General features: G+C 43.1%; 1 protein-coding gene across 2 annotated transcripts in view; it reads left to right on the top strand.

Annotated features, from left to right (window-relative positions):
• The window catches only part of SLIT3 (slit guidance ligand 3), a 1020157-nt gene that overhangs the window by 942907 nt on the left and 51963 nt on the right, over positions 1-25287 (top strand). For both annotated transcript variants that reach the window (XM_069763866.1, XM_069763867.1), the window contains 3 exons: positions 4708-4845; positions 6858-7098; positions 22720-22850. In XM_069763866.1, coding sequence (XP_069619967.1) covers positions 4708-4845; positions 6858-7098; positions 22720-22850 — 510 coding nt within the window. The remainder of the gene's footprint in view (positions 1-4707; positions 4846-6857; positions 7099-22719; positions 22851-25287) is intronic.

Below are 25287 nucleotides of genomic sequence, written 5' to 3'. Positions count from 1 at the left end.
ATTTCAAGCTCAGCGACAATTCTCATTGGAGGGAGAGAGTGGTTGTCCAGGCCTGTGTGTGCACAGTTTAACTAATCAGAGTCCTCTATTGTTGATACTGGTGCTGATGCTGAACCATCATACTAACAGTCCTTCTTAGGGCTAATCTTGTGTTTTGTTTTTTGTATCAGATACATTCTGCATTGAGCCTAGTGAGGGACAGTTGCAGAAACTGAGAAAGTGGCAGACTATTCAAAATGCGTAGCTCTGTCTGCACCCATGGTGGAATTTTTTAACTAATAAATTTTTGCTTTTGGAAGCTGGATCATCTTTTTCTACTTTTGTTCCACAATTGGTCCCTTGCAGTTTCATGCTTCCTAGGACACCTAGCTGGGGTGAGCTGGTTTACTGCATTGAGCCTAGTGAGGGACAGTTGCAGAAACGGAGAAAGTGGCAGACCATTCAAAACGCGTAGCTCTGTCTGCACCCATGGTGGAATTTTTTAACTAGTAAATTTTTGCTTTTGGAAGCTGGATCATCTTTTTCTACTTTTGTTCCACAATTGGTCCCTTGCAGTTTCATGCTTCCTAGGACACCTAGCTGGGGTGAGCAGGTTTACTTTATTTTTGTTTAAAGGTGGCAGACTACAGCTTCAGGGCAAGGCTGAGGGCTTTGCAGTCCATTCCTAAATATGTATCTGCTGCACTGACCATATAATTTTTTTTAGGGGTGAAAAAAATGTCTATATTGTCATCCATTACATGCTCACTGTTAAACTTTAGTGTTACATAACACTCCAAAAAAGTGATCAAAATTTTTTCTGCATTCAGTTAGTTATCAGTAGAGTATTACGTGCTTTCTGTTAAATTGTGGGGGTATATGAAATCCAGAAAAGTGTTGAAAAATATTTCTGGATTAAATTAGTAATACATACAATATAGGGTGCTTCTTGGGCAACATGGTGACAAAGACGGCAGAATCCTGTAAGACTCTTGAGGGAACAACTGGAGAAATATCTGAGCCAGGCAAAGCTGGCGCGACAGTGGAGGTGGCAGGAGCCAATCTCGGAAAAACTAAGGCTCCAGCCTTCACCACTGGTGATCTTGTGGAATGCAGATGAGAGAGCCAGAATCCAGCAACTAGTGAGCAGACTGCGGCCCTGGGCTGGTTGGAAGAAAGAAGGAGGTGAGCCAGGCCCAGGGTTAGAGACATGCTATTGGGCCAGTATCCACAAGGTACCGAGAGTCAGTACTGAGAGTTGGCATCCTGGAGTGAGGTCATTACATAGGACCAGCAGTGGAGATAGGGGTCCATAGTAGAGTTTGGGACCCGTCATCACATCTTGTTCAACCAGCGGCAGTAGAGATCGAATACTTGCCTCGAAGGCTGTAAGAGCTGATGGCTGGGACCAGGGTCATGTTCCTCTAAATTTTATCGGTGAAGAAAGGGAGCAAGGTGAAACCTTCTTGTGAAATTATCTTGCCTGGGAGAGGCTCCTCAAAGCGGCTCAAGATGGGGCTGCCACCCATGAGAGATTGGCCTGTCCTTGGGGTTCTCCACCTCCTATTCAGGAGCAGGTGATGGTGCAGCTGACACATGGGGCTGTCGCCCATTTCTACATGTCTGGGGCTCCTGGACTACCCAAAGCCAGGTCACTTACTGGGATTCAGGCTCCAGAAAGCAGGTGGAGGCAGCCTCCTGAAGAATTAGAAGAAATGGGCACCTGAAGAGGATTACTGTGTTACCCTCTGTGAGGAGCTGGCCACGGACTAAAGACTATTGGACTAATGCCCATAGAGTGGAGTCCACAGCTCTACAGGATGTAGACTTTTCCAGCATGGAGCACCGGTACATTGTTATTGATGTATTTTATTAGATATTTGCTTTTTGTGTTTTATTAGTTATTTGCTTGCTCATTAGTTCATCCTCAGGAATCAATGTTTCCATTCAGTGACAGCAAGTAGAGGAAGGCATACAGGCTGAATCTTATATATGCCTAAGGCTAGACAGGAGATTGACAAAGGTAAATGTAAAGAAATCATTCTATTAATTTCATCTGTATCTCAAGGTCTCAATCCATTGTGCTCCCATCCCTAGGCCCATTGTGTGGATGGGGAATCTGAACCCAGGGGAGCCATCACCACAGAGGATCTCACATGCAATCCCAGATGATAAAATATGCTTCATTGTGTGAGCTAAAGGAAAATGTTTAAGGTGGAGCTCCCACAGGTTTAGTCAGGCAGTTGTTGGAGTGACTTCAGAGGGAGAGGATCCAAGCTGAGATGGATGGCCTATGGAGTTTTTAAGATTGGTTGTCGGCTGTGCTGGATCCACCTGCAGCAGTTGAGGGATCTGTCTTCCGGATACAACAATTTTTTTCCCCAGACAATTTTTCATTCAAAACGTCAAATGGAGCTCCCTTTTACAGTAGTTTTCTTCAACATATGGGGTATTGGCATACTCAGGAAAAATTGCACAACAAGTTTTGGGATCCATTCTCTGGTACCATTGTGAAAAAAAAAAAAAAATTGGGACTATAGTAAGATTTTTGTTGAAAAAAAAAAAAAAGTGAAATATGAATTGTTTTCTTTCACGTTGCATTAATTCCCGTAAAGCACCTAAAGAGTTAATAAACTTCTTGAATGTAGTATTGAAGACTTTGAGGGGTGCTGTTTTTCGACTGGTGTCACTTGTGGGTGTGTTCTTCATATATCCCTCCCAAAGTCACTTCAAATGTGATGTGATGTCCCTAAAAAGTGGTTTTGTGAATTTTGCTGTAAAAATCAGAAATTGCTGGTCAACATTTAACTCTTGTAACTTCCAAACAACAAACATTTTGAAAAAAAAAATTGTGCTGATGTAAAGTAGACTTGTGGGAATTGTCATTTATTAACTATTTTTGACATAACTGTCTGATTCAAGGCCATAAGAATTAAAAGTTTGAAAATTGTGAAATTTTCAATTTTTTTCAATTTTTTTTAGTCATATCAAACAAATTTTACCATGATCATGAAGTACAATATGTTACAAAAAAACATTCAGAATCAGTGGGATCCGTTGGAGCATTCCAGATTTATTACAATATAAATTGACACATAATTGGTCATAATTGTAAAGTTTGGCCTGATCACGATGGTGAAAACAGGTTTGGGTGAAGGGGTTAAAATCATGCAACAACGTTTAAGCCTGTAAAAAGGCAATGGAAAACCTGAAGATACAGCTGTAAAAATGACCAACATCTTCCAAAGCTGAACCAGGGAAGTGACCGCCTTGACTGACACCGCACCTCAGTACTCAGGGCCACTTTCTCTGTCGTTCTGCTTGGGTCATCATCACTCAACAGAATTTCCATGTACTTACATAAAATGTGAGGTCTCACATAACCCCTTCCATGCTGGAGTCGATTCCAGCAGACCTGCGGATAATACAATGCTGAGTGCAGAGGAGCGGCACTAGTCCTGGAGGGATTTTTTCACCTGTCTGAAAGTTTTAATAACAAGTTGTCCAGTTGTGGACAACACTTTTAAAATGGTAATTGATAAACCCTTCACAATATCATAAAAATATTTGCATTGAAAGGATCCAAAACATATCACATAATAGCCATGTATTTTTTCAAATAAAAAGCTTTTCTGGCATTTGTGGATTTTGGCTGCCGCAACCTAATCACATTTCACCTCATTCAGTATTATTTGCTACCTGTAACTCAAGTGCTCTTCCGCTCGGCCAAGTTGTGCATCCCGGAATATGCCAACAAATTGTTATTAGTTCAGCATGATGTGTATTTCTCTGGTGAAGCAGATAGAGACATTGCACATTGTGCTGGATTTACTTCTAAAAAGTATTGAAAAAATCTGGCAAGAATAGAACAGAAATAAATTGTAGACACCAATCTTTGCCCTGTGTAGTGGGAGTCATTCATGTCTGTATATCTTTTGTTGAAAAAATGGTTGACTTACCAAATTCTGGCATAAAAATGTTAAAGATATACATATATTTTTTTGTACAAATTATAGACTTTGAGTGTCCTGGGAATTTTAGCATCTTGCCAAGCTTTTTGAGGAGTGGGTGGATATTAGCATGCAGGGGTGTGATCAGAGACAGGCGATAAATCAATCACAACTTATGCTATATAAGCTTTGCAAATGATGACCTTGATGTACTCCCATCCATGATGAAATACATTTCTTATGGTGACCCACAGCGCCTGAAAGATGCTTCAGATTCATGAGGAGGTGCATGCTTATTGAATTTGGCATTGCTCAAGTGGACCCTTCATTAAGACTTGTGTGCAAAACTCCAGTCTTGATGAATTAACAACACCACTATATTCATAGCCATTGTACAAGATGATAGATTATCAAATGCAGTGACTTAACATGTCTATTAACTAGCTGTTCACAACAGTCATAGAAAAAACAAATTCATGTGCCAGGGATGCCACCTGAAGAACCATAACAAAATTCTTAGTTTCTTTAATAGACCCATTTAACATCTGAAATAAAACTGTATACTCAGAGCTGAACTGGTGACTGTAGACCCCTTTATCACTGTAAAGACAGGGCTTGCCTATTTCTTATCATGCCAGTCTTACATGAACACAGATAGATTTCATAATATATCATATTTTTTCTTTACCCTCGTTGTGACTTTCCTCTGTTTATTCTGTGTACTACAGCCAATGCTTTCTGATTAGTATTTACTCTTCTGTTCTTGTTATATTTTAAGGTGCGAGTGTTCGCCTGGATTTGTGGGGCTGTACTGTGATATAAATGAAGATGACTGTGTCAGCCACAAATGCCAGCATGGAGCTCAGTGTGTGGATGATGTTGGAGGATACACCTGTGTGTGCCCACAGGGCTTCAGGTAATAATACTGCATGCATGTACTACTGTCATTTGGCTTTTAGCATGAATACACATGCAGACAACATAAATATAGTATGTATACTACATGTATCGCAAAATCTTGATGGGCAATTCAGTTGGTCTAGCGTCCAGTACAGTCTTTCTCTGAAGCAGGTCTTCATTTTTGCGCCCAGCATCTTGGCTCTTACTAGGCCCCGCAACATTATGACATTTGTTGCGCTGCAGCACTAGAAAGCTTTGCATGTGTCTAGAATGTTGGACCATGGACACTGGGCACAGGAGTGAAGACTGGCTGCCGTTGGGGTCTGGACTGGACACCTGACCAGATCAAGGCTGACAGAACCAATAGGAAGATTCTTCTGATTAAACTTCAAGTCATTTTTTTAGATGAACATTTTTCAGCAATAGTACATTAAAAAAGACATTAGTACAATGAAGCCTCTTCAAAAGAGCACTTTTTTGACAGTACCAACCCTTTACAATGTATTTTTTTTATAGCTTATCAGTCTCATCACGCAATATCCATACTGGCTGTCTTCTTTCTGCAGGCCACCGCTCTACTCTCCATCTTCTTTTAGCTGTACACTGCTCTAGCAGACCATTTTTCATTACAATACTGTATAATTGTAACACGGGTTTTACTGTACATCAGGTTCAACCTATGGTGTGGAGCTAGAGGAGCATAAAACAAGTTCCAATGTGGTAGATGCCAGTTGCCGCATATTTTGGGGAAAATATGCTTTCACGACAGTAAATAAGACAATTGGAGTAATAAGTAATATCCTGGCTTGTAGGCTCCGGTAATCTAGCATCCATTACTTGTAGCATTTATTTCTCTCATCATCACAATATCATTTGGCAGTGTTCCATGATCTTCCCGCTCCTTGTCTGTCTTGATGAGGTAACCTCCTTTTCTCTAAGTGTGGTTAGGTTACTGGACTCAGCATTAAACAAGCTTTAGGATCTTCCACTGTTTTTTGTTCAGAAAATGACAGAACTAGCACTGACAAGTTATGGTCTGTTCATTCTTCTGTAAAAGCAACTTGTGGCTCACATGTTCTGGCTTTTGAGCTTCTTTTCAACACTTCAGGCTCTGAAAAGATGCCAAGTGTTTAAAAGAAGTAACATACACATTGTTCATTTTCCACTGAGAAGATGCTCAATACTTTACAATACAAGTAAATTCGAAGGCAAAAAAAGGCTGTTTTCTTCTTTGGTCAATGGATTTAAAAAAAGAACATAAAATGCAAGTAAAACAACATCCTAAAATTGCTGAAAATATGCTCACATAAAAATGCAAGTAAGAGAAAAACATTTAAAAAGCATTCTGGAAGAGACCAAAACATTTTCAAAACTCAAGAGCATCAATTTCTGAAGCGCCTTCTGCTTGAAAAATCCTGAAGCCACATTTTTGAAGAAGGATAAATAAACCATAAGACTATAACAAAATTCCCTACATAATATCTGCTGTAGACCTATACTGAAGAGAATAGAAGCTGATTACCACTATCCAGCAGCGGCCACCAAACAGTGTGACAAAGAGTTGGTGTACACTGTCTACATGTGCCTGATGGCAGTGGAGGTAATAGCTGCCCACTGGCAGGGCTGCCAGGTGTCGGGACCATCATTAATCTTATGTATATTTTGAGGATAGATCATCAATATGAAAATAGTGGATAACCCCTTTAAAGAGGTGGAGGTGCGTTCACAAATTCAATTCAACAGAATCAGCTAAGCGCTCTGGAATCTACTGGTGAAAGCTGAAGGGCTCTATCTTCCATAATTCACATTTATTTTAAGAAAAGAAAATCTGTATAACCTATTCATAAAAAAGTAGAATGTGGTTTTCAAGAAATGTATAGGACTAGCTTCCAGCGCCACCATTCTGATTTCTGTCACATGCTTGATTGATATTTCAAAAATGACAATTTGCAGAATGTCCATGTATGTTCATTGTATTTATTTACAAAATTCTAAAAAATATCATTCTTTTTTTTTTTCCTTTAAAAGTGGTCTCTTCTGTGAAATTACCCCTCCCATTGTCATACTCCAAACCAGCCCTTGTGATGAGCATGAATGTCAGAATGGAGCCCAGTGCATTGTGGTACAACAGGAACCAGTTTGTCGCTGTCTAGCTGGTTTTGCAGGTCAAAGATGTGAAAAGCTTATTACTGTCAACTTTGTTGGCAAGGACTCATATGTAGAATTGACTGGTTCCAAAATCCGCCCCCAGGCAAACATATCTCTTCAGGTAAGTGATAGCTACAGATAGAAAGAAAAATATTTTAACAGAGAATTAGCTGAACCCAGACATTTTTGGAATGTGAAAAATGGTTTAAATTACTTGACAGTCCCAAAGACAAAAGTGTAAGGCCACAAACGTAACAGACTTTATATACTTCAGCATGGTCTTAAGTATAAAGGGGTGTGCTATGGACATTTTAACTCTTTCACGACCTTGGACATACCCAGTACATCCTGGTTGGGAAGTGCTTCCCAACCTTGGACGTACTGGGTACGTCCAGGCAGTTTTGCACAGCAGCTGGGCTCACGTGATCGCCACCGGGTGTTCAGCTGAGATCACAGCTAACACCGGCACTCACTGCCAGGAGCAGTGCCTGCACCGCTCCCAGCAGTTTAACCCCCTAAATACTGAGATTGATATAGATCACAGCATTTAAAAAGCAGGCAGAGGGAGGGTGGCGCCCTCTGCCCTCCAATCGGCGCCTCTGTAACATCATCACTGGGGATCGATCAATGCCGTGGTCATGTATGTCAGTATAATGTATTCCCCATAGTCCTCGATACAGTATAACACAGCCCACATATAGTATAATGCAGCCACCCCACAGAGTATAATGCAGCCACCCCACAAAAGTATAATGCAGCCCCATCATACAATATAATGCAGCCCCCCTCATAGTATAATGCAGCCCCTCCATACAGGTGCAGTGAGAAAGACACGGGCAAATGGTGACTATGGGGCAGGGGAGAAGGACACAAGGGGGCTAGGGGAGACAGGCACAATGGTGACACAGGGGGGCTAGGGAGCAAGGAAGACAGGCACAAGGGGACACATGCGGGCTAGGAGGCAGGGTAGAAGGGCACAAGGTGACTATTGGGCAAGGGAGACTATCAAGGGGACACACGGGGACAACGGACACAAGCACAAGGGGACAAAGGATACAGGCACAAGGGGACACACAGAGACTAGTGGGCAAGAGAGACTGACACAAGGCTACACACGGGAACAAGGGACACAAGCACAAGGGGACTCATGGGAACCAGGAAGAAGATGAGAAGAGCACAAAGGGACACACGGGGACTAGGGGGCAAGGGAGACAGACACAAGAGGACACAAGGGGACTCCGAGGGCAGAGTAGATAGGGACGCAAGTAGACTGAGTTGCAAGGGGACAGGGGAAGACGGGGAGACTTGGGAGCAGGGAAGAAGGGGGCACAGGGATTACGAGGACAGGGTAGATGGGGAACACACGGTGAGAAAGGGGACAGGGGAGACTTGAGAGCAGGGCAGACAGGTCACATGGGGAAAAGGGGCTGGGAATGCATGGGGGAAGCAGGAGGACTCAGGGCATGGGAGATGGGGAGCATTGGGGGACCAGGGGAGAAGTGACAAGGCGCATACAAGGGCCTGGAGGAGCACAATGACCTGAACCTGGGGACCTACGAGGACATGGGGTACGGGAGAGCAGGGAGGAAACGGGGCTGGTGTCACAGGGGGCCGGGGACGCTGGAGGCCGAAGACGGCGAAACTCGGGCAGCAGACACACCTCACTGCCGCTGGTTTCGTACACCTCCATGTTCATCTCTGGATCCTCCACATGGCTGAGCGGCTGCGGCATTCCCCTCCTAGGCGGATCGGCCCACGTGCCCCCCGTCAGATCCGGAGCTGAATGTTCCTCGGACCCAGCAGCCACCACAGGCTCTGCCAATATGGCGGCCACCATCACCTATGCAGATGCTGCACTGCCTGGGTCCTGCAGAGAGTGGGTGCATGATGAAGTGATGTCATCACGCACCTGCAGTGTCAGAGGGGAATGATGGGAGAGGGAGCGCCAGCTGACGCTCTCTCCTCAATCATTGCTTTGAACTGTACCGGTGTCATAGATGCCAGTATAGTTCAATGCAATGGCGGGGGGAGTTGGGTGCCTTTGACCTGCCAGGCCACTGACCTGCCAGGCCCAGTCGCAGCGGCGACCACTGCTGCCGTGGTAGTTACGCCCCTGCCTCACACACACACATATACTACAGATCACACACACACACTACAGATCACACACACACACTACAGATCACACACTACAAATCACACACACACACTACAGATCACACACACGCACACACTACAGATCACACACACACACTACAGATCACACGCACGCACACACTACAGATCACGCACTACAGATATCACACACACGTTACCAGCTCATACACACATCTCACACTCTCTTCTCTGGTACTGGGGAGGCTGATATAAATGTGCAGCTCCTCAGCTTCTCCTTACTACAGAAGCTCGGTCCTGTCCCGCACCTCCTCCGCTTTTGCCTTCTGTCCCGGGGCTGCAGAGAAGGAGAAGCTGTCTCACCGTCCTGACTGGAGCTGCTTCCTATCTTTCACATGCCCCGGCTGCCCCCTCCCCCTAGATATGCCTCTCACTGTTGTCGTGAGGAGAAGTCTCCTGCACTGCAACATGGTTTCGGGTGCCTCGGACCTTCCGGGCCCCTGACCCGCTGGGCCCGGTCGCAGTGGCGACCGTGGTAATTATGCCCCTGGTTCTAAACCATTGCAATGCTCCTGCATTGCAATGGTTTATAACAATGATCAAGCTGCTGAAAGTCAAACTCCCATGAAGGGACGAAGAAAAAAAAGTAAAAAGTAAAAAAAAATTGTAAAAATATTTTTTTTTTTTTAAAAATCAGAAAATAAAAAATATATTGTACTGATAAATAGTTTCTCTGAAAACAGCAAGAAAGAAACAAGCCACAATGCAGCTCCATCAGTGGAAAAATAAAATTAGTTATAGCTCTCAGAATAAAGTGATACAAAGATAATTATTTTTTCTATAAAAACATATAATAACTATATAAGTGTGGTAAGTGTGTATCGCTGTAATTATTGTACTGAGCTGAAGAATAAAGTTGCCTTATCAATTTTACCACACATGGAAAGGCAGAACCCCCCCCCCACAATTCTCCAAAATTGGAATAGAAAGTGATCAAAAACTGTCATGTGCCTGAAAATGGTACCAACAAAAATGCCAACTCGTCCCGCAAAACCAAGCTGTCGCATGACTCTGTTAGCCGAAATATGGAAAAATTATAGCTCTGAAAATATGGTGATAAAAAATAGCTTTTTAAAAAAAACGTATTTTTATGTGTGAAAGCAGCCAATCGGAAAAAAACTATATAAATCTCTTAAATCTATAATTGCATTGACCTAAAGAATAAAGTTGTCTACTCACTTCTTAAAATAAGGCAATGGGAACATTGTGGATGTGGTCTGCCCTATCATCAGGTGGTGTCTGTCTTTTTTGGCGAGCATAAAAGCGCAGTCCGTCACAGTTTTGTGCACTTCAGATTGGCAGCAGTTTTCCATCCGGGTTACAGTACCATGTAAACCTATGGAAAACAGAATCTGCAGTGCACATGGTGTGGAAAATTCCTCATGGAAACGCTGTGGTTTATTTTCCACAGCATGTCAATTCTTTGTGCGGATTCCGCAGCGTTTAACACCTGCTCCACAATAGGAATAAGCAGGTGTTAAAACGCAGGTGAAATCTGCACAAAAAAACGCTGGAAATCCGCGGGTAATCAGCAGGTAAAACGCAGTAGGTTTTACCTGTGGATTTTTCAAAAACTGAGCGGAAAAATCAGCACAGAAATCCGCAACGTGTGCACATAGCCTAATACTACTCAGTTGATTATGAATTCGTTGCAATGATGGAATCCTATTACAATACTTTACTCAAATTCATTAAAGGAAACCAGCCAGCTGATATATGTTACCTGATCCAGGGGCAGCATTTGTCAGGCACTAGCAGTATTATTTCAGCCAAGTATGCTAGACTCTGAAACACTGCAACATTTTAGATAAAACAAACTTTAATACCCACCATGGACCAAGCCGTTCTGTAGACTGTTCAGACCGGTGGGTCCCTCGTTGGATTCTTCTTGCGCACTGCCATGGATTGACAGGTCTCTGCCTACATGCACATACACTCCTACAAAAAGTTAGGGGCATTTGGTTTTGGGGCAAAATTTATAGAAGAAATAAAAAGTTCACAATACAGTGATATTTTATCATCTCAAACAATTTATTGAAACAAAAGCCAACAACAGTGCTGGATATACCCCAACACAAAATGTCAATGTCTCAATAACTTTTCATGTGGACTTGAGCTTCAATTACATTTTGACAAAGACGTCTCATGTTGTTCACAAGTCTAGTTATTGTCTGCTGAGACATGGCATCCTACTTTTCTTACTTTTCTTGAAGGGCAACCCTCAGGTCATTGAGGTTCTGAAGTACAGAGTTACGAGCTTCTACACGGCAACTAACATACAAAAAACACAGAAAAAATATATACCATGATATACGGCTTTCCCAAAACCCTGTCTGATGACAAATGCACACATAGCAGGATGCATCAGGCCTCCACTGATAAAGGCTAGGAGCGGAACAGGTGCAGACTACTTGATAAAAACAGCCACCCCAACCAAACATTGCAGGGGTTGGCTGCCTAGCAGAAAAAATGCACATTGATAAAACTCACATAGGACGCCAGTCACACTGATAGGTGTGGTGCACAGTGTCTGTATGCAACCTATTAATGACGCCCCTTGTATTAACAGGCGGGCTGCCCAGCACTATAGTATGCAGCACACAGTGACAGACGCCCCAGAAAAACCTAGCCAACATAAAGAGGCCTGACCACATCTTGCAAAAAAGGATATGATATAGTGCAAAAAAATGCATGCATATGATAAACACATACACTATATGGGGTATTGGTTTAATATTTTGGCCAAAATAAAGTAAGCCCGCAACCCAACGTCAAGGGTCCCCATAATATTGCGGATCCTACCACTAATATTAAAAAACAGCTAACATAGAAAAACTCAGAAAAAATACATACCATGAGATACGGCCTTCCCAAAACCCTGTCTGATGACAAATGCACACATAGCAGGATGCAGCAGGCCTCCACTGATAAAGGCTAGGCGCGGCACAGGTGCAGACTACTTGATAAAAACAGCCACCCCAACCAAACATTGCAGGGGTTGGCTGCCTAGCAGAAAAAATGCACATTGATAAAACTCACATGTGTTTATCATATGCATGCATTTTTTTGCACTATATCATATCCTTTTTTGCAGGATGTGGCCAGGCCTCTTTATGTTGGCTAGGTTTTTCTGGGGCGTCTGTCACTGTGTTCTGCATACTATAGTGCTGGGCAGCCCGCCTGTTAATACAAGGGGCGTCATTAATAGGTTGCATACCAGACACTGTGCACCACACCTATCAGTGTGACTGGTGTCCTATGTGAGTTATATCAATGTGCATTTTTTCTGCTAGGCAGCCAAACCCTGCAATGTTTGGTTAGGGTGGCTGTTTTTATCAAGTAGTTTGCACCTGTGCCGCTCCTAGCCTTTATCAGTGGAGGCCTGCTGCATCCTGCTAAGTGTGCATTTGTCATCAGACAGGGTTTTGGGAAGGCCGTATCTCATGGCCTCTACACGGCAACTCAGCTGATCCCACAGTTTTTCTATGGGATTCAGGTGTAGAGAAAATGCAGGCCGCTCCATTTGAGGTACTCCAGTCTACAGCATCCATTCCTTAATGATGCAACTTCGATGAGCTGGAGCATTGTCGTCCATGAGGATGAAATTAGTCCTATGTTGTTCATGAAAAGGTACAATGACTGGATTAATGATGTTATTCTAGTAGTATGGGCTTATCACTGTACCATCCACATAGTGTAGGACAGTTCTGTATTAGCTAGACACACTTGCTCACACTATAACGCTAGTACCTTCAAAGGCATATGCATAGCGCTCTCCTTGACATCTCCAAAATTGTCACATTAAGTTTTCCGTTTTCCTGAAAAGGTTAAAGTGTATTTCAGATTCAGTCTGAAATTTCGCTCAAATTATTATTATTATACATTTTTATAGCGCCATTTATTCCATGGCGCTTTAAATGTGAATACGGGGCAAATATAGACAAATGCATTAAACATGAGCAGCAGATAACAAGGCACACGGGTACATAAGGAGGGAGGACCCTGCCCGTGAGGGCTCACAGTCTGCAGGGTATGGGTGATGAAACACTAGGAGAGGGTAGGGCAGGTTGTGCGGCGGTTCAGTAACTTCAGGATCACTGCAGGCTGTAGGCTTGTCGGAAGAGGTGAGTCTTCAGGTTCATTTTGAAGGTTTCTATGGTAGGCGAGAGTCTGATGTGTTGGGGTAGAGAGTTCCAGAGTATGGGGGAAGCACGGGAGAAGTCTTGGATGTGGTTGTGTGAAGAAGAGATGAGAGGGGAGTAGAGAAGGCGGTCTTGAGAGGATCAGAGGTTGCGTGTAGGTAGGTACCGGGAGACCATGTCACAGATGTATGGAGGAGACAGGTTGTGGATGGCTTTGTATGTCAGTGTGAGAGTTTTGAACTGGAGTCTCTGGGCGATAGGAAGCCAGTGAAGGGCTTGACAGAGGGGAGAGGCTGGGAAATAGCGGGGAGACAGGGAGATTAGTTGGGCAGCAGAGTGTAGGATGGATTGGAGTGGTGCCAGAGGGGAGTCCAGAGAGTAGGAGGTTGCAGTAGTCGAGGCGGGAGATGATAAGGGCATGCACTAGCGTTTTTGCAGTGTTGCGGTCAAGGAAAGCCCAGATCCGGGAAATATTTTTGAGTTTGAGATGACAGGAGGAGGCAAGGGCTTGGATATGTGGCTTGAAAGAGAGGGCAGAGTCGAGGATCACCCCGAGGCACCGGGCGTGTGGGACTGGGGAAAGTGAGCAGCCATTGACATTGATGAATAGGTCTGGTGAAGGGGTAGAGTGAGATGGGGGAAAGATGATGAATTCTGTTTCGTCCATGTTTAGTTGTAGAAAGCGAGCAGAAAAGAAGGCTGAAATAGCAGACAGACAGTGCGGGATTTTGGTAAGTAAGGAGGTGAGGTCAGGTCCGGATAGGTAGATCTGCGTGTCATCAGCGTAGAGATGGTACTGCAAACTGTGGGATTCTATGAGCTGTCCCAGGCCGAAAGTGTAGATGGAGAAGAGTAGGGGTCCTAGAACAGAGCATTGAGGTACACCGACTGACAAGGGGCGAAGTGAGGAGGTGGTGTGGGGGAGGGAGACACTGAATGTTCGGTCTGTCAGATATGACGAGATCCAGGAAAGGGCCAAGTCTGTGATGCCAAGAGATGAGAGGATTTGTAGCAAAAGGGAGTGGTCCACAGTGTCAAAGGCAGAAGACAGGTCCAGGAGAAGGAGGACAGAGTAGTGTCGCTTGCTCCTGCCAGTTAGTAGGTCATTGGTGACTTTAGTTAGGGCAGTTTCAGTTGAGTGATGGGAACGGAAGCCTGATTGTAACCGATCAAAGAGGGAGAAGGAGGAGAAGTGGGAGGACAGTTCAAGATGGACGTGTTGCTCCAGCAATTTGGAGGCATAAGAGAGAAAAGATATCGGGCGATAGCTAGACACAGAGGATGGGTCAAGGGAGGGATTTTTGAGGATGGGTGTGATCTTGGCATGCTTGAAGGATGAGGGGAAGACACCGGTTGTGACTGAGAGGTTGAAGAGGTGCGTTAGGGTTGGGATGAAGACCGTGGAAAGGTTAGGGATGAGGTGGGATGGGAGCGAGTCAAGCGTGCAGGTGGTGAGGTGTGATCTTGACAGGAGCCAAATATCCATAACGTGAGTAGTGTATGTGCGGGGACCAGCCTGCCTGTCCAACTAGTCTACAGCACAGCTCAGTCCCTGGTGCAGCATTTCAGAGTCAATCATGCCTGACTGTATTCATATGTCTGTTACATGCTGACCACGAATTAGGCAACATGAATCACCTGTCAGGTTCTCTTTAAGCTCCTTAGATTGAACCTATAAATGCAGGCTGCATGGCTAGGGGCTGATTTTTATAAACCTATTGAATAAGAGTAAATGAAAAATCTGAACTCAGTGATGAAGGGATGTATTTCAATACTTTTGTCCATATATTGTATTACAATCTCAGCATTTATCAGTAATAAAGCACAATTTAAAAGAATTGTTTTGTACAACACATATAACAGTTTATCATAATTGAATCATTAACCCCTTCATGACCTTGAATGTACAGTATAGGTATGTCCAAGGTTGTGTCCCTGCATTTGATTTGGGTTCCGGTTTTGAGCCCTAATCTTTCCCTTCACATACTAGCTGATCTGATCTGTGCCTCTAACAGCTACGGGTGAATCTGCAATCCACCCCTGGCTGTTAACAATTAAATCCCACTGTCAATCACTGACGGCGGCATTTAACACACGCCGAGTTGAAGTGCATCACAAGACATGCCCACCGATGCTCCTGTCACGTCACCTATACAGATTTGGTATCTGCATACTATTAGTTATTAGTTGTGTGGGACTGTTGATACCACCGCCGGCACTGCTTGTACGCAGGCGCGCTCGGCCCTGCTACTCCGGGCGGCTTGTGGCGTCTTGATGCCTGAGCGGTTGCCATGACTATGGCAGCGCTCCTGCATGACGCCGCCGCCGCCTGTGAGTCGCGGGTTGCCTTAGTGACGCCTGCGTCATTTCCGGTTGGCGCCGCCGCTGATATCTCAGGCCGGTTATTTAAAACCCTGTTTCCTGTGTATTCCGACACGCCCCCCTGACGAAGGAGTTGGCTCTCCGAAACGCGCGTCGGGTGACGTGCTGACTGTGACCAGGTTGCAACTGAGGGTGCTCTACCAGAGGTAATATTGCTTTGTACAGCGAGTGCTGTCTGTGACTTTGTGGGTTTTATGGTCGTGTATGATCTTCGGCCTCTGTTGGCAGCAGCATGAGGATGGTGCACATTGGTGTGGTGCACCCGTATGTTTGATTGTTAGTGTGCGTTCTGGGGCGTTTTCTGCCCGTATTTGGGCTGGGGCCGTTCAGTTAGAACCCAGTGGGGAATACTTGTATATAGCCTTTAGGCCACTATGTTTGGTCCCCGTAGGCACCCTGGACGCTACTACAGTTGCTTGCTTGCCATAGTAGTACCCTTTTCTTGTTTGCTTTATCCCCCTATATATACATCTGTTACTTGGGGACCTGGGTCACACAGTTGGCATGTTTTTTGAATGGTGACAGTTTAGTGCGGTATTTCGCACCGTATGTCCACTTCTGTCTCATCATTGTCTGTTTTTTACTGTTTATATGTTCCTAATAAAAAGTAATTTTATGTATACTACCAGTTATGGTCGTTTTTTTGTTTTTCTCACATCCCCAGTTTGTTGTTTTTTTAACGACTTGGTTTACTATGTATCCGACATAAACGCAATTATTTTGATTTTGCTTTGAGTATTTTTGCGTGATGTTGTGATGTTGTTATATAATACCTTTCTTTTTATACTATTAATGACCTGAATGCAAATGATAATGGCAGGTCAGCTGTAACATTTAGTAAACGTGGTAAATAAAAAATAAAACAAATGTGGAATTGCTCTTTTTTTAGAATTTTACTTGGAATTTTTTTACTGATTAACAGCACACTATATGGTAAAATCAATTTTGTCATTCAAAGATACAACTCATTCCACAAAAACAAGCACTGATGTTACTGCACTGACAGAAAAATAAAAAAGTTATGTCTGGGTAAGAAGGGGAGCAAAAAGTAAAAAATGAAAAATCGCAAGGTGGTGAAGGAGTTAATGGTTAGGTATTCTTAGTGTATGTCCACAGGGGACTGATCCACTGCTGATTTTCTACACAGGGATAAAATGCTGCAGATTTAGTTGAAGAACCGCTGTGTATTTGTTGCAGATTTTAACTAAAAGGGTAAATGTTGCAGTAAAATGCACAGCAGGGCAATTTTTCACTGCATAATTTTTCCATAACACGTGGAAGTGAGAACACGTGGAAGTGACTTAATAAAGTCTCACCTACAATGTTGGCCTTGTAATAGCAGATTTTACACATGCTGGTGTGGACATACTCAGCTGTACTTTAATGTAGAAGAATTAGAGATTTTTTTGTATGTGAAATTAGCGTTTTGAAATGTGTGTTGGATCAAGGCAGAAAGCTGAATAGGCCTTTAGAGTACTGAGCATATTACAAAATGTTGCCGTCTGTTTTTCTTCAGCTGTTTGTTTCTTATATTTCTGAAGGTGATCTACTTTCCTGTACATATACAGTATAACCAGTTACGTAGATTTTTTTATTTTATTTTTTAACCCTTTAATTGATGATTGTCCATTATGCTTCTGATACCTACATTTATGTTTTAATATGTTTACGGTTAAGCTAATATTTATATTTGTAATAATAACTGCAGTATTTTGTACATAATTTGCTGTCTTCAGCCCTCCATACGTTAAGAAACAAAGAAAAGTAATTCTACTACCATTGAAACTAGACACATTACAATCCTCTAAAAAGGGTTTTGTTTCACAGCAAGGGCAATAGTAGCGTACTATAGCTGTAATTATTTAAAAAAATGTTACTAGTCCCGACTGCCAGGGGTGTTGATCCATTATGCATGAAATAGTTGGCTACTATTTGGGTAAAAAGATTGTGATACATGATTTCCACTAATAAGGTCTTACAATGAAACATTTAAGGTACCGTCATACATAACGATATCGTTAACGAAATCGTTATGTGTGACAGCGACCAACGATCAGGCCCCTGCTGGGAGATCGTTGGTCGCTGGGGAAAGTCCAGCACTTTATTTTGTCGCTGGACTCCCTGCAGACATCGCTGAATCGGCGTGTGTGATGCCGATTCAGCGATGTCTTCACTGGTAACCAGGGTAAATATCGGGTTACTAAGCGCAGGGCCGCGCTTAGTAACCCGATGTTTACCCTGGTTACCATTGTAAATGTAAAAAACAAACACTACATACTTACATTCCCAGTGTCTGGTCACGTCCCTCGCCTTCAGCTTCCTGCACTGACTGGTGAAGGCCGGCCAGCCGTAAAGCACAGCGGTGACGTCACCGCTGTACTTTACGGCCGGCGCTCAGTCAGTGCGGGAAGCTGAAGGCGAGGGACATGACCAAACACCGGAATGTAAGTATGTAGTGTTTGTTTTTTTACATTTACAACGGTAACCAGGGTAAACATTGGTTTTAATGTATCATGTACTGGAAAACTGGAAAAATATTCCAAGTGCACTGAAATTGCAAGAAAAGTGCAATCCCACAGTTGTTTTTTTTTTTTTTTAACCAAGTTCACTGAATGATAAAACTGACCTGCCATTATGATTCCCCAGGTCATTACGAGTTCACATACACCAAACATATCTAGGTTCTTTTTTATTTAGGTGGTGAAAAAAATTCCAAATAGTGTCTCCATTTTTTGTTATCTTGGATTAGGTGAGGGCTTATCTTTTGCGCACTTTAATGTGGCCTGTATGTAGCCAGAAAAGCTTACTTGCTATGAGTGCCAACCACCGGGCAGCACTCATAGCAATCCAGCTATGACAACCATAGAGGTCTGCTGGAGACCTCTGGTTGTCATGCCAACACATCCGTGACCCGCGATCACGGGAATGGGGTCACCGATGGGTGGGATTTCTGGCGCGCTTCCGGAAAGCTCGAGTTAAGTGTCGCTGTCAGAGATTGACAGTGGCATTTAGCTACTTAACAGCTGCGGGTGAATCACGGTTCCACCTGGGGCTGTTGCGGGAACATGTCAGCTGTATATATCAGCTGTCATGTGCCCGGAAGGGTGCGGGTTTAGTTACGGAACCCACACCAAACAGGGGGAGTCCGATAGGAAAGGGGATAAAGAGTTAAATAGAATCTGTCAGTCGGATCAACTCTCCTACGCCATCTATGTGGACTTGTATATTCATAGTAAGATGAATCAAATTATACTTTGATATCTGTAATCCTTTTTTCCAAGAAATACACGTTTTTCTCATGTGTAAATGAGCTGTTCCAGGATATGGGCCAGACACTGATCTACATGAGAATCTTCCTCCAGGGCTTATCTTAAATAAAAGGGGAGTTACCAGTGTGATGTGTAATGGTCGCTCTCTGCTCTCCTGATCTCACTGTAGAGCTATGGGTGATTATAACTGACACATCTACATGTTCCTCTCACAGGTTCCCAGGGTTGTGATATTGTTGCAGTACAGCAGAGCTATGAGAGCTGCAGCAAATGTCACACCGGTAACTTCCTTTAAAATAAGCTCTGCAGGCAGATTCTCATACAGATCAATTTCAGGCCCAGAACCTAGAACAGCTCATTTACATATAAGAAAAACTTAGATTTCTCAGGAATAAGAGATCCCAGATATCAAAGTATCACTTTATTCAAATCCTAATGACCTGAATGCTCATATAAACGATTTAGGGGTTTGATGCTAGTGACAGCTTACCTTTAAATAATCTTTATTTGCTTACGCTAATTGTATAAGCATGTTTATAAGTCTAACCTAAATATCTATGTGTGTATGGTATGATCAATCAACATTAACAGAAATAAACACTTGAAATAGATCACTATTTCTAATGACTCTATATAATATATGGGTTTCACTTTTTGTATTGAAGAACTGAAATAAATTAACTTTTTGATGATATCCTAATTTAGTGAGAAGCACCTGTATCTCTGTGACACATGTTGGTTCACCCCCCAATTAATTCTTCCAACATTTGTCTCCCTACACCCCCAGTTATTACTGCATGCTTGTCGGGATCATTTTTCAGTGCCAAAGTTTATAATCTACAATAAATAATGCAACCATGCCTTTATGGGCCTTACTTTGTGCAATGGGGCACAGTCCTCCTGGAACAGGAAACAGTCTTCCAAAAACTGTTTGGCAGGTCCTCATGATGAGTTTTTTATGCTGCTTATTTTCAAAAACTACAAATAATCTATTTTATTTAATGCATGAGGAAATGGCTCATAGTGGGAACAAAGCTTTATAGGAAATTTAGAAGCATAGAGTTGTACAAAATGTCTTTAAATGCTGAAGTGTTAAGCTTTCTCTTATTTGCTAAAAAATTAAAATCATAACTAAAAGTAAACTATAAAACCAATATCAAAGTGAACATAAAGCAATGATCACAGAAGAGTATAAAAATATAATTTTATTGCAGAAAAAAATAAATAAAAAATACAAAAAAAGAAGAAAACAACCAATAATACTACACCATATTACACAGGATATACTGAATGAGGAGACCAGATCCATATAATATAAAAGAATACTAGAAAAATATATACTTAAAAAATATATGACCCACCAAAGTGCAAAAGATAGATGACAGAAAAAATAGGCCATCCATCTCAATAAAGTGCATATGCATCCATAATAAATAGTCTAATCTAGACAAAAACAAGTGCATAAAACTCTGGAGCAATACTAGTACCAGTGTGGAGATGATCTGTGACCCTCAAGGACTCCGACTCCAACGTACGTTTCGCTTAAGTGACTTTTTCAAGGAGTGTAAAATGGGTTTGTACATTTTGCAATATGTGTGTGTGTCACAATTGTGATTGGTTAATTCTTTCATCTGGGTGTATATGTGTCTGTATATGGGGTATTTGTTAGCTTGAAAAAGACCATGCCGATCGAAAAAATGCTACTGCCATTAAATGGAGATATAAACAACTTATTTATGAAACTTCCTAAGGAGCGCTGTCTTCAAGTGACACAATGTAATAGTGGCAGCAAAGTAGAAAAAAATATTTATTTTTTTTTATTTAATTTTTTTTTAGCTTCACCATTACAGATAAATTAGTAAGCAAAGTATTTGGCACCTCATGAGTTAACTTTAGTTATTCCAAGTGGGTGTGTGTTTTCATTGCGGTGCGTTTGCGACGCCCACCAGGGCTGTGGGGTACTCGGAACCGAGTTGGACAGTTCTTTGGGGAAGTCACGGGGCCGTGACCTAACTCCGTGGCCCTGGGTGTGCAATAAAAATGCAAAGGGAAAAGTTATATGGGATTGATTTGTGACGCCACCTGTGGTGTTCGGCAAGGGATGGCCGACGCTGCGGTTCAGGTCCACTGGGGCCGAGGGTGACGCAGCAAAGGTGGTACAGCTCCCTACGGGTAGAGTGGGGCCCCAGGGCAGATATAACAGTCGGTTCAGGTGGTGGTGAACGTTGGGGTGCAGAGAATAAGCAAGGGACGCAAAAAAGTGCGGTTTTCTTTACCTTTACTTCTTGGTAGATGAACATGCAGTCCAGGGTACCAGTTACATATGACAGCAGGAGTCCGGCTATCCTGGAAGCATTCAGGGGGTCCACCTTGCCAGGTGAGTTTGGAGGCCTTCCTGCTGCACTCTATTTTCAGGCCCTTGCTGCCTGTAGCTAGCTGCGGCCCTCTACTGCATGTTGGCTTCGACCTGTATGGCAGACAGAGCCAGCCTATCACGGTCTACTGTGGTGCCCCCTGGTGTTTGGTGTGGCCAGGGAGTTTGCAATCCCCTGCCCTCCAGATTCAGCTGTCGGGGCATACAGCAACGGCATAGCCAAGGACTCTGGCATCCTTCTTGTCAGCGCTCTGCTCCAGGGTCAGCCCTGAAGCAGCTGCAATTCCCCAGAGCCCGTGTCTCCGCTCCTCTCTCTCCTCTCCTCAGACTAACTTCCCAACAGCCTAAAACTGACTCCTCCTCCCGACCAGAGAGAGAAGCTCCCCTGAAGTCAGGTCTAGAGCTCCCCTTTCTGGTCTAGAGCAGGAATTGTGATGCATGCTGTGTATTACCTGGCATGGGGACCTGTTCCTGCTTCCAGACATGACATCACCCTTCAGAGTGAGGCAATGTCACCGTGGCAACCGGACTCTGGGGTGCCACATGTACTTTTACCTGTTTGAGTTGATATATAATAACACCCACTTGGATTTAATTGAAATTAACTAACATTAGCTCATTAAGCACCAGATACTTTGCTAATTTCTCCGCAACAGAGAGGTGAAATTAAAAAAAAAATTAAAAAATGCTTTACTCCTCTCTGCAGCCACTTTTATTTTGCATGTACAGTTCTACATTTAGTTAGAACACCTCCACAATAAATGTAAAATGAAGAAATCCATGAATTCTCATGTACTAGAGCAGTAAGGAGCACAACACTAAGAAGCTGAACCACAGAGAGCCAAAACACATCATCACAAACAGCTCATTTGTCCTCTTGAACTTGTCACTTTGAGCTTGGCTGCGCAATATGAAGCAGGCAGTGGAGGTTACAAGACAGACTCACAAAAGCCGGTCCCCACAATGAGAATATTTGGCCGTCTGTGTACTTTTGGCTAGAACATGGTTGGTGAACTGGTGTTCGACATATGGATATACTTTGGAGTATGTTCTCTGCTTACACTCCCTTTTGCAATTGCCATATTTCCCACTTCATCCTTCATCACCCTATAGTCTGTCCCATTGTGTGCTCCTTCCACAGCTCAGACATTTTTTTGCTTTATATTTCGGATGTGAAAAAAAAACAGGCAAGTTCCAGCAACATCTTAGACGTGTTTGAACTGTGCCTGCCAACACTGCTTGTGGTAACACAAACTGGATTATGCTAAATGGTGGAACATAAAAAACCCAGAATTAGGCTTTCATTCATTTTTGAGATTGTTGTGGGATATTCATAGACATGTTCATTCTACATGAGAGCTTATATAAGGATATTAATATCATTGATTGTCTCTTTGCAGGTTGCTACAGATAAAGACAACGGTATTTTACTTTATAAGGGTGACAATGATCCCTTAGCTTTGGAACTGTATCAAGGGCATGTTCGATTAATCTACGACACCTATAGCTCCCCACCGACCACAGTCTATAGGTAAGGCTGGTTAGCGAAGCACGGTTAGACGTCACTTTTCACAATGTATATACTGCCGGACAGAATTGCATCCGTTTCTGGGTCAAAAGGAAAATGGTTTATCTTTGGGTCTCATCTACTTCAGCATATTTTTTAACAGTACACATTTTCAAATGAATGGTCATTTATTTGAACACTTTTACTCAAGATCCTGATGGCTATTTCTACTATAGTGATCCTTTCTGTAAGTAGTGGACATCATTGTTGTCCAGCAAGTTTCTTGTGAGCAGTAATGGCCTGTGCAAGGTTAAAGAGAACCTGACGCATGCTACCAAATCCATGGGCAGCATGTACTAGGAACTTTGTGTATGAACACAGCCAGGTATGTTTGACTCTGAAGTGCTGCAGAATAACATACATTTAATAGCCAGCGGGGGCCAAGCCACACATCAGACTAGTTGGATAGGCGGTTCCCAGCAGCTTCTGCCTGCTCACCACCATTGACTGACAGTTCTCTGCCTATATGCGCATGTAGGAAGAGACCTGTCAATCCAGGGCAGTGGCCGTGGAGAAGCCACCATGTGTGTCTAACAGCCGCAGGTGGAACTGAAGACCTTTGTGGCTGTCATTACAATTCTATTTTGGAAGCCAGCATTTAGGCCACATGCACACGTTGCATATTCATTGAGTTTTTAACTCAGTATTAGTAAGCAAAAACCAGGAGTGGGTAAAAAAGTCATGCACGTGGAGACTTAACCCCTTGGAAAAAGCAGTTTGCGATCTGGCAAGTATTGGATGGACATGTAAGTTTCACGTTGCTCTACTTAATGAGTGTTTGACATGGACTTACATGAGTCCTCTGAACGGTAGAACAGGTGCACTTGCTGCATAGTTTATTTGTGTAACTTATGTCATCACTGTAGATTAAAGGGGTTTTCCTACAAACAAAAGTTCATTTTAATCAATTTTAGATTTTGGAAGGATAATTTCCACAATTGGATGTGTTTTTAAAAAATGTTCCTGTACTGAGATAATCTTATAAATGTGTCCCTGCTTTGTACTGTGTAATGGTTGTGTCTGACCGTGCAGGAACATGGTCAGATCATAACACAGCTCCTGGATAGGGGAGGGGGCAACAGAGAGGATACAGACATTACAGCAAGGTTTCACAGCTAATTCTTTTTCTGAGCTAAAGAATGTACTGCCGGTTTTTAAACAATATTTCACTTAAAAAAAAAAATCATTATTTCCGAACCCATGCTGTCCTGTCTGTATCCTCTCTTTTGCTTCCTCCCCTGCCCAGGAGCTGTGGTATGATCAGACCATGTTCCTGCACTGTCAGATACAGCCATTATACAGTACACAGCAGGGACACATTTATAAGATTATCTCAGCACAGGAACATTTTATTATTATTATTCCAAGATCTAGTGAAAAGTAATGAACTTTTATTTGTGGGACAACCCCTTTAAGCTTTGAGTCCTGGAATTCAAGCTGTCACAGTAGATATTCATAGACTGAAATTATTGTTTTGCCATGTTTGTTTTGGACTATAGTTCACTGAGCTTCTGAGAAGGGAAGCGCCACAAGCAGACCAAATAACCAATCATTATTGCACAGAGGACTGGGAGCCAGAACTCCAATGTGACTCATTTCATCTTACATGAAAATAGTTTATAGAATTGTGACCATGAGATGATTTGATAAAGCGTAATTAAGATAAAATTTAGAGCACAGTAACTAATGATGTCAAATACGGAATGTAATGCCAAAGCAAACCATCATTTAAATGAGTTTTCATCTTCTTACCACATTAGGTAAGTGTTACGTGTAACGGAACCACTCAGCACCCAGAATATGTTGCGCAGTTATATGTATGTCTAATAGGTTCCATGTGAGATGCATGTCCCTAATGCATCAGCCCACAGGCTGTGCCCCTGGGCAGACGGGACACAATATTCCTCTTTTGTCCGCCCCCCACCTTTGTAATTCCCACAGTAAATATCGGCATTCGTATTCCCATAGCCAGTCACATTTCTTGGGCCACCCCAGATGAATTTAAGAGGGAGTTACTTGAGGATCCTTCATTGAGGGGATATCGTGGGAAGGCACAGGAGGGGAGAGGGGTACTGGAAGGGGAACAGTTTGTATGGAAGCAGGGACTCCTCTACCGGATCACAGAGCAGCACCACACAGGGACGAGCCCCACTATAAAACGACAGCTGGTAGTTCCCAAGAAGTATAGGCAGGAGTTACTACGAATCTCTCATGACATACCCTTGGCCGGGCACTTCAGCGTCAGTCGCACCAGTGTAACGGGGTCTACCAATCTGTTTTTCCGGAGGTCCACTCTGCTTTGGCTGGAGTCTGAATGAAGGACGCTGGCTGGAATTCCTTGGTTACCTGGGAGCATATAAAAGATCACTGCTTCTCAACATATTTCCAGTCTGACAACACT

This window comes from Ranitomeya imitator, chromosome 4 (assembly GCF_032444005.1).
Source record: "Ranitomeya imitator isolate aRanImi1 chromosome 4, aRanImi1.pri, whole genome shotgun sequence".
NCBI lineage: Eukaryota > Metazoa > Chordata > Amphibia > Anura > Dendrobatidae > Ranitomeya > Ranitomeya imitator.
The sequence above is the reverse complement of the archived record's forward strand: the minus strand, read 5'-3'. Positions and strand labels throughout refer to the sequence as shown.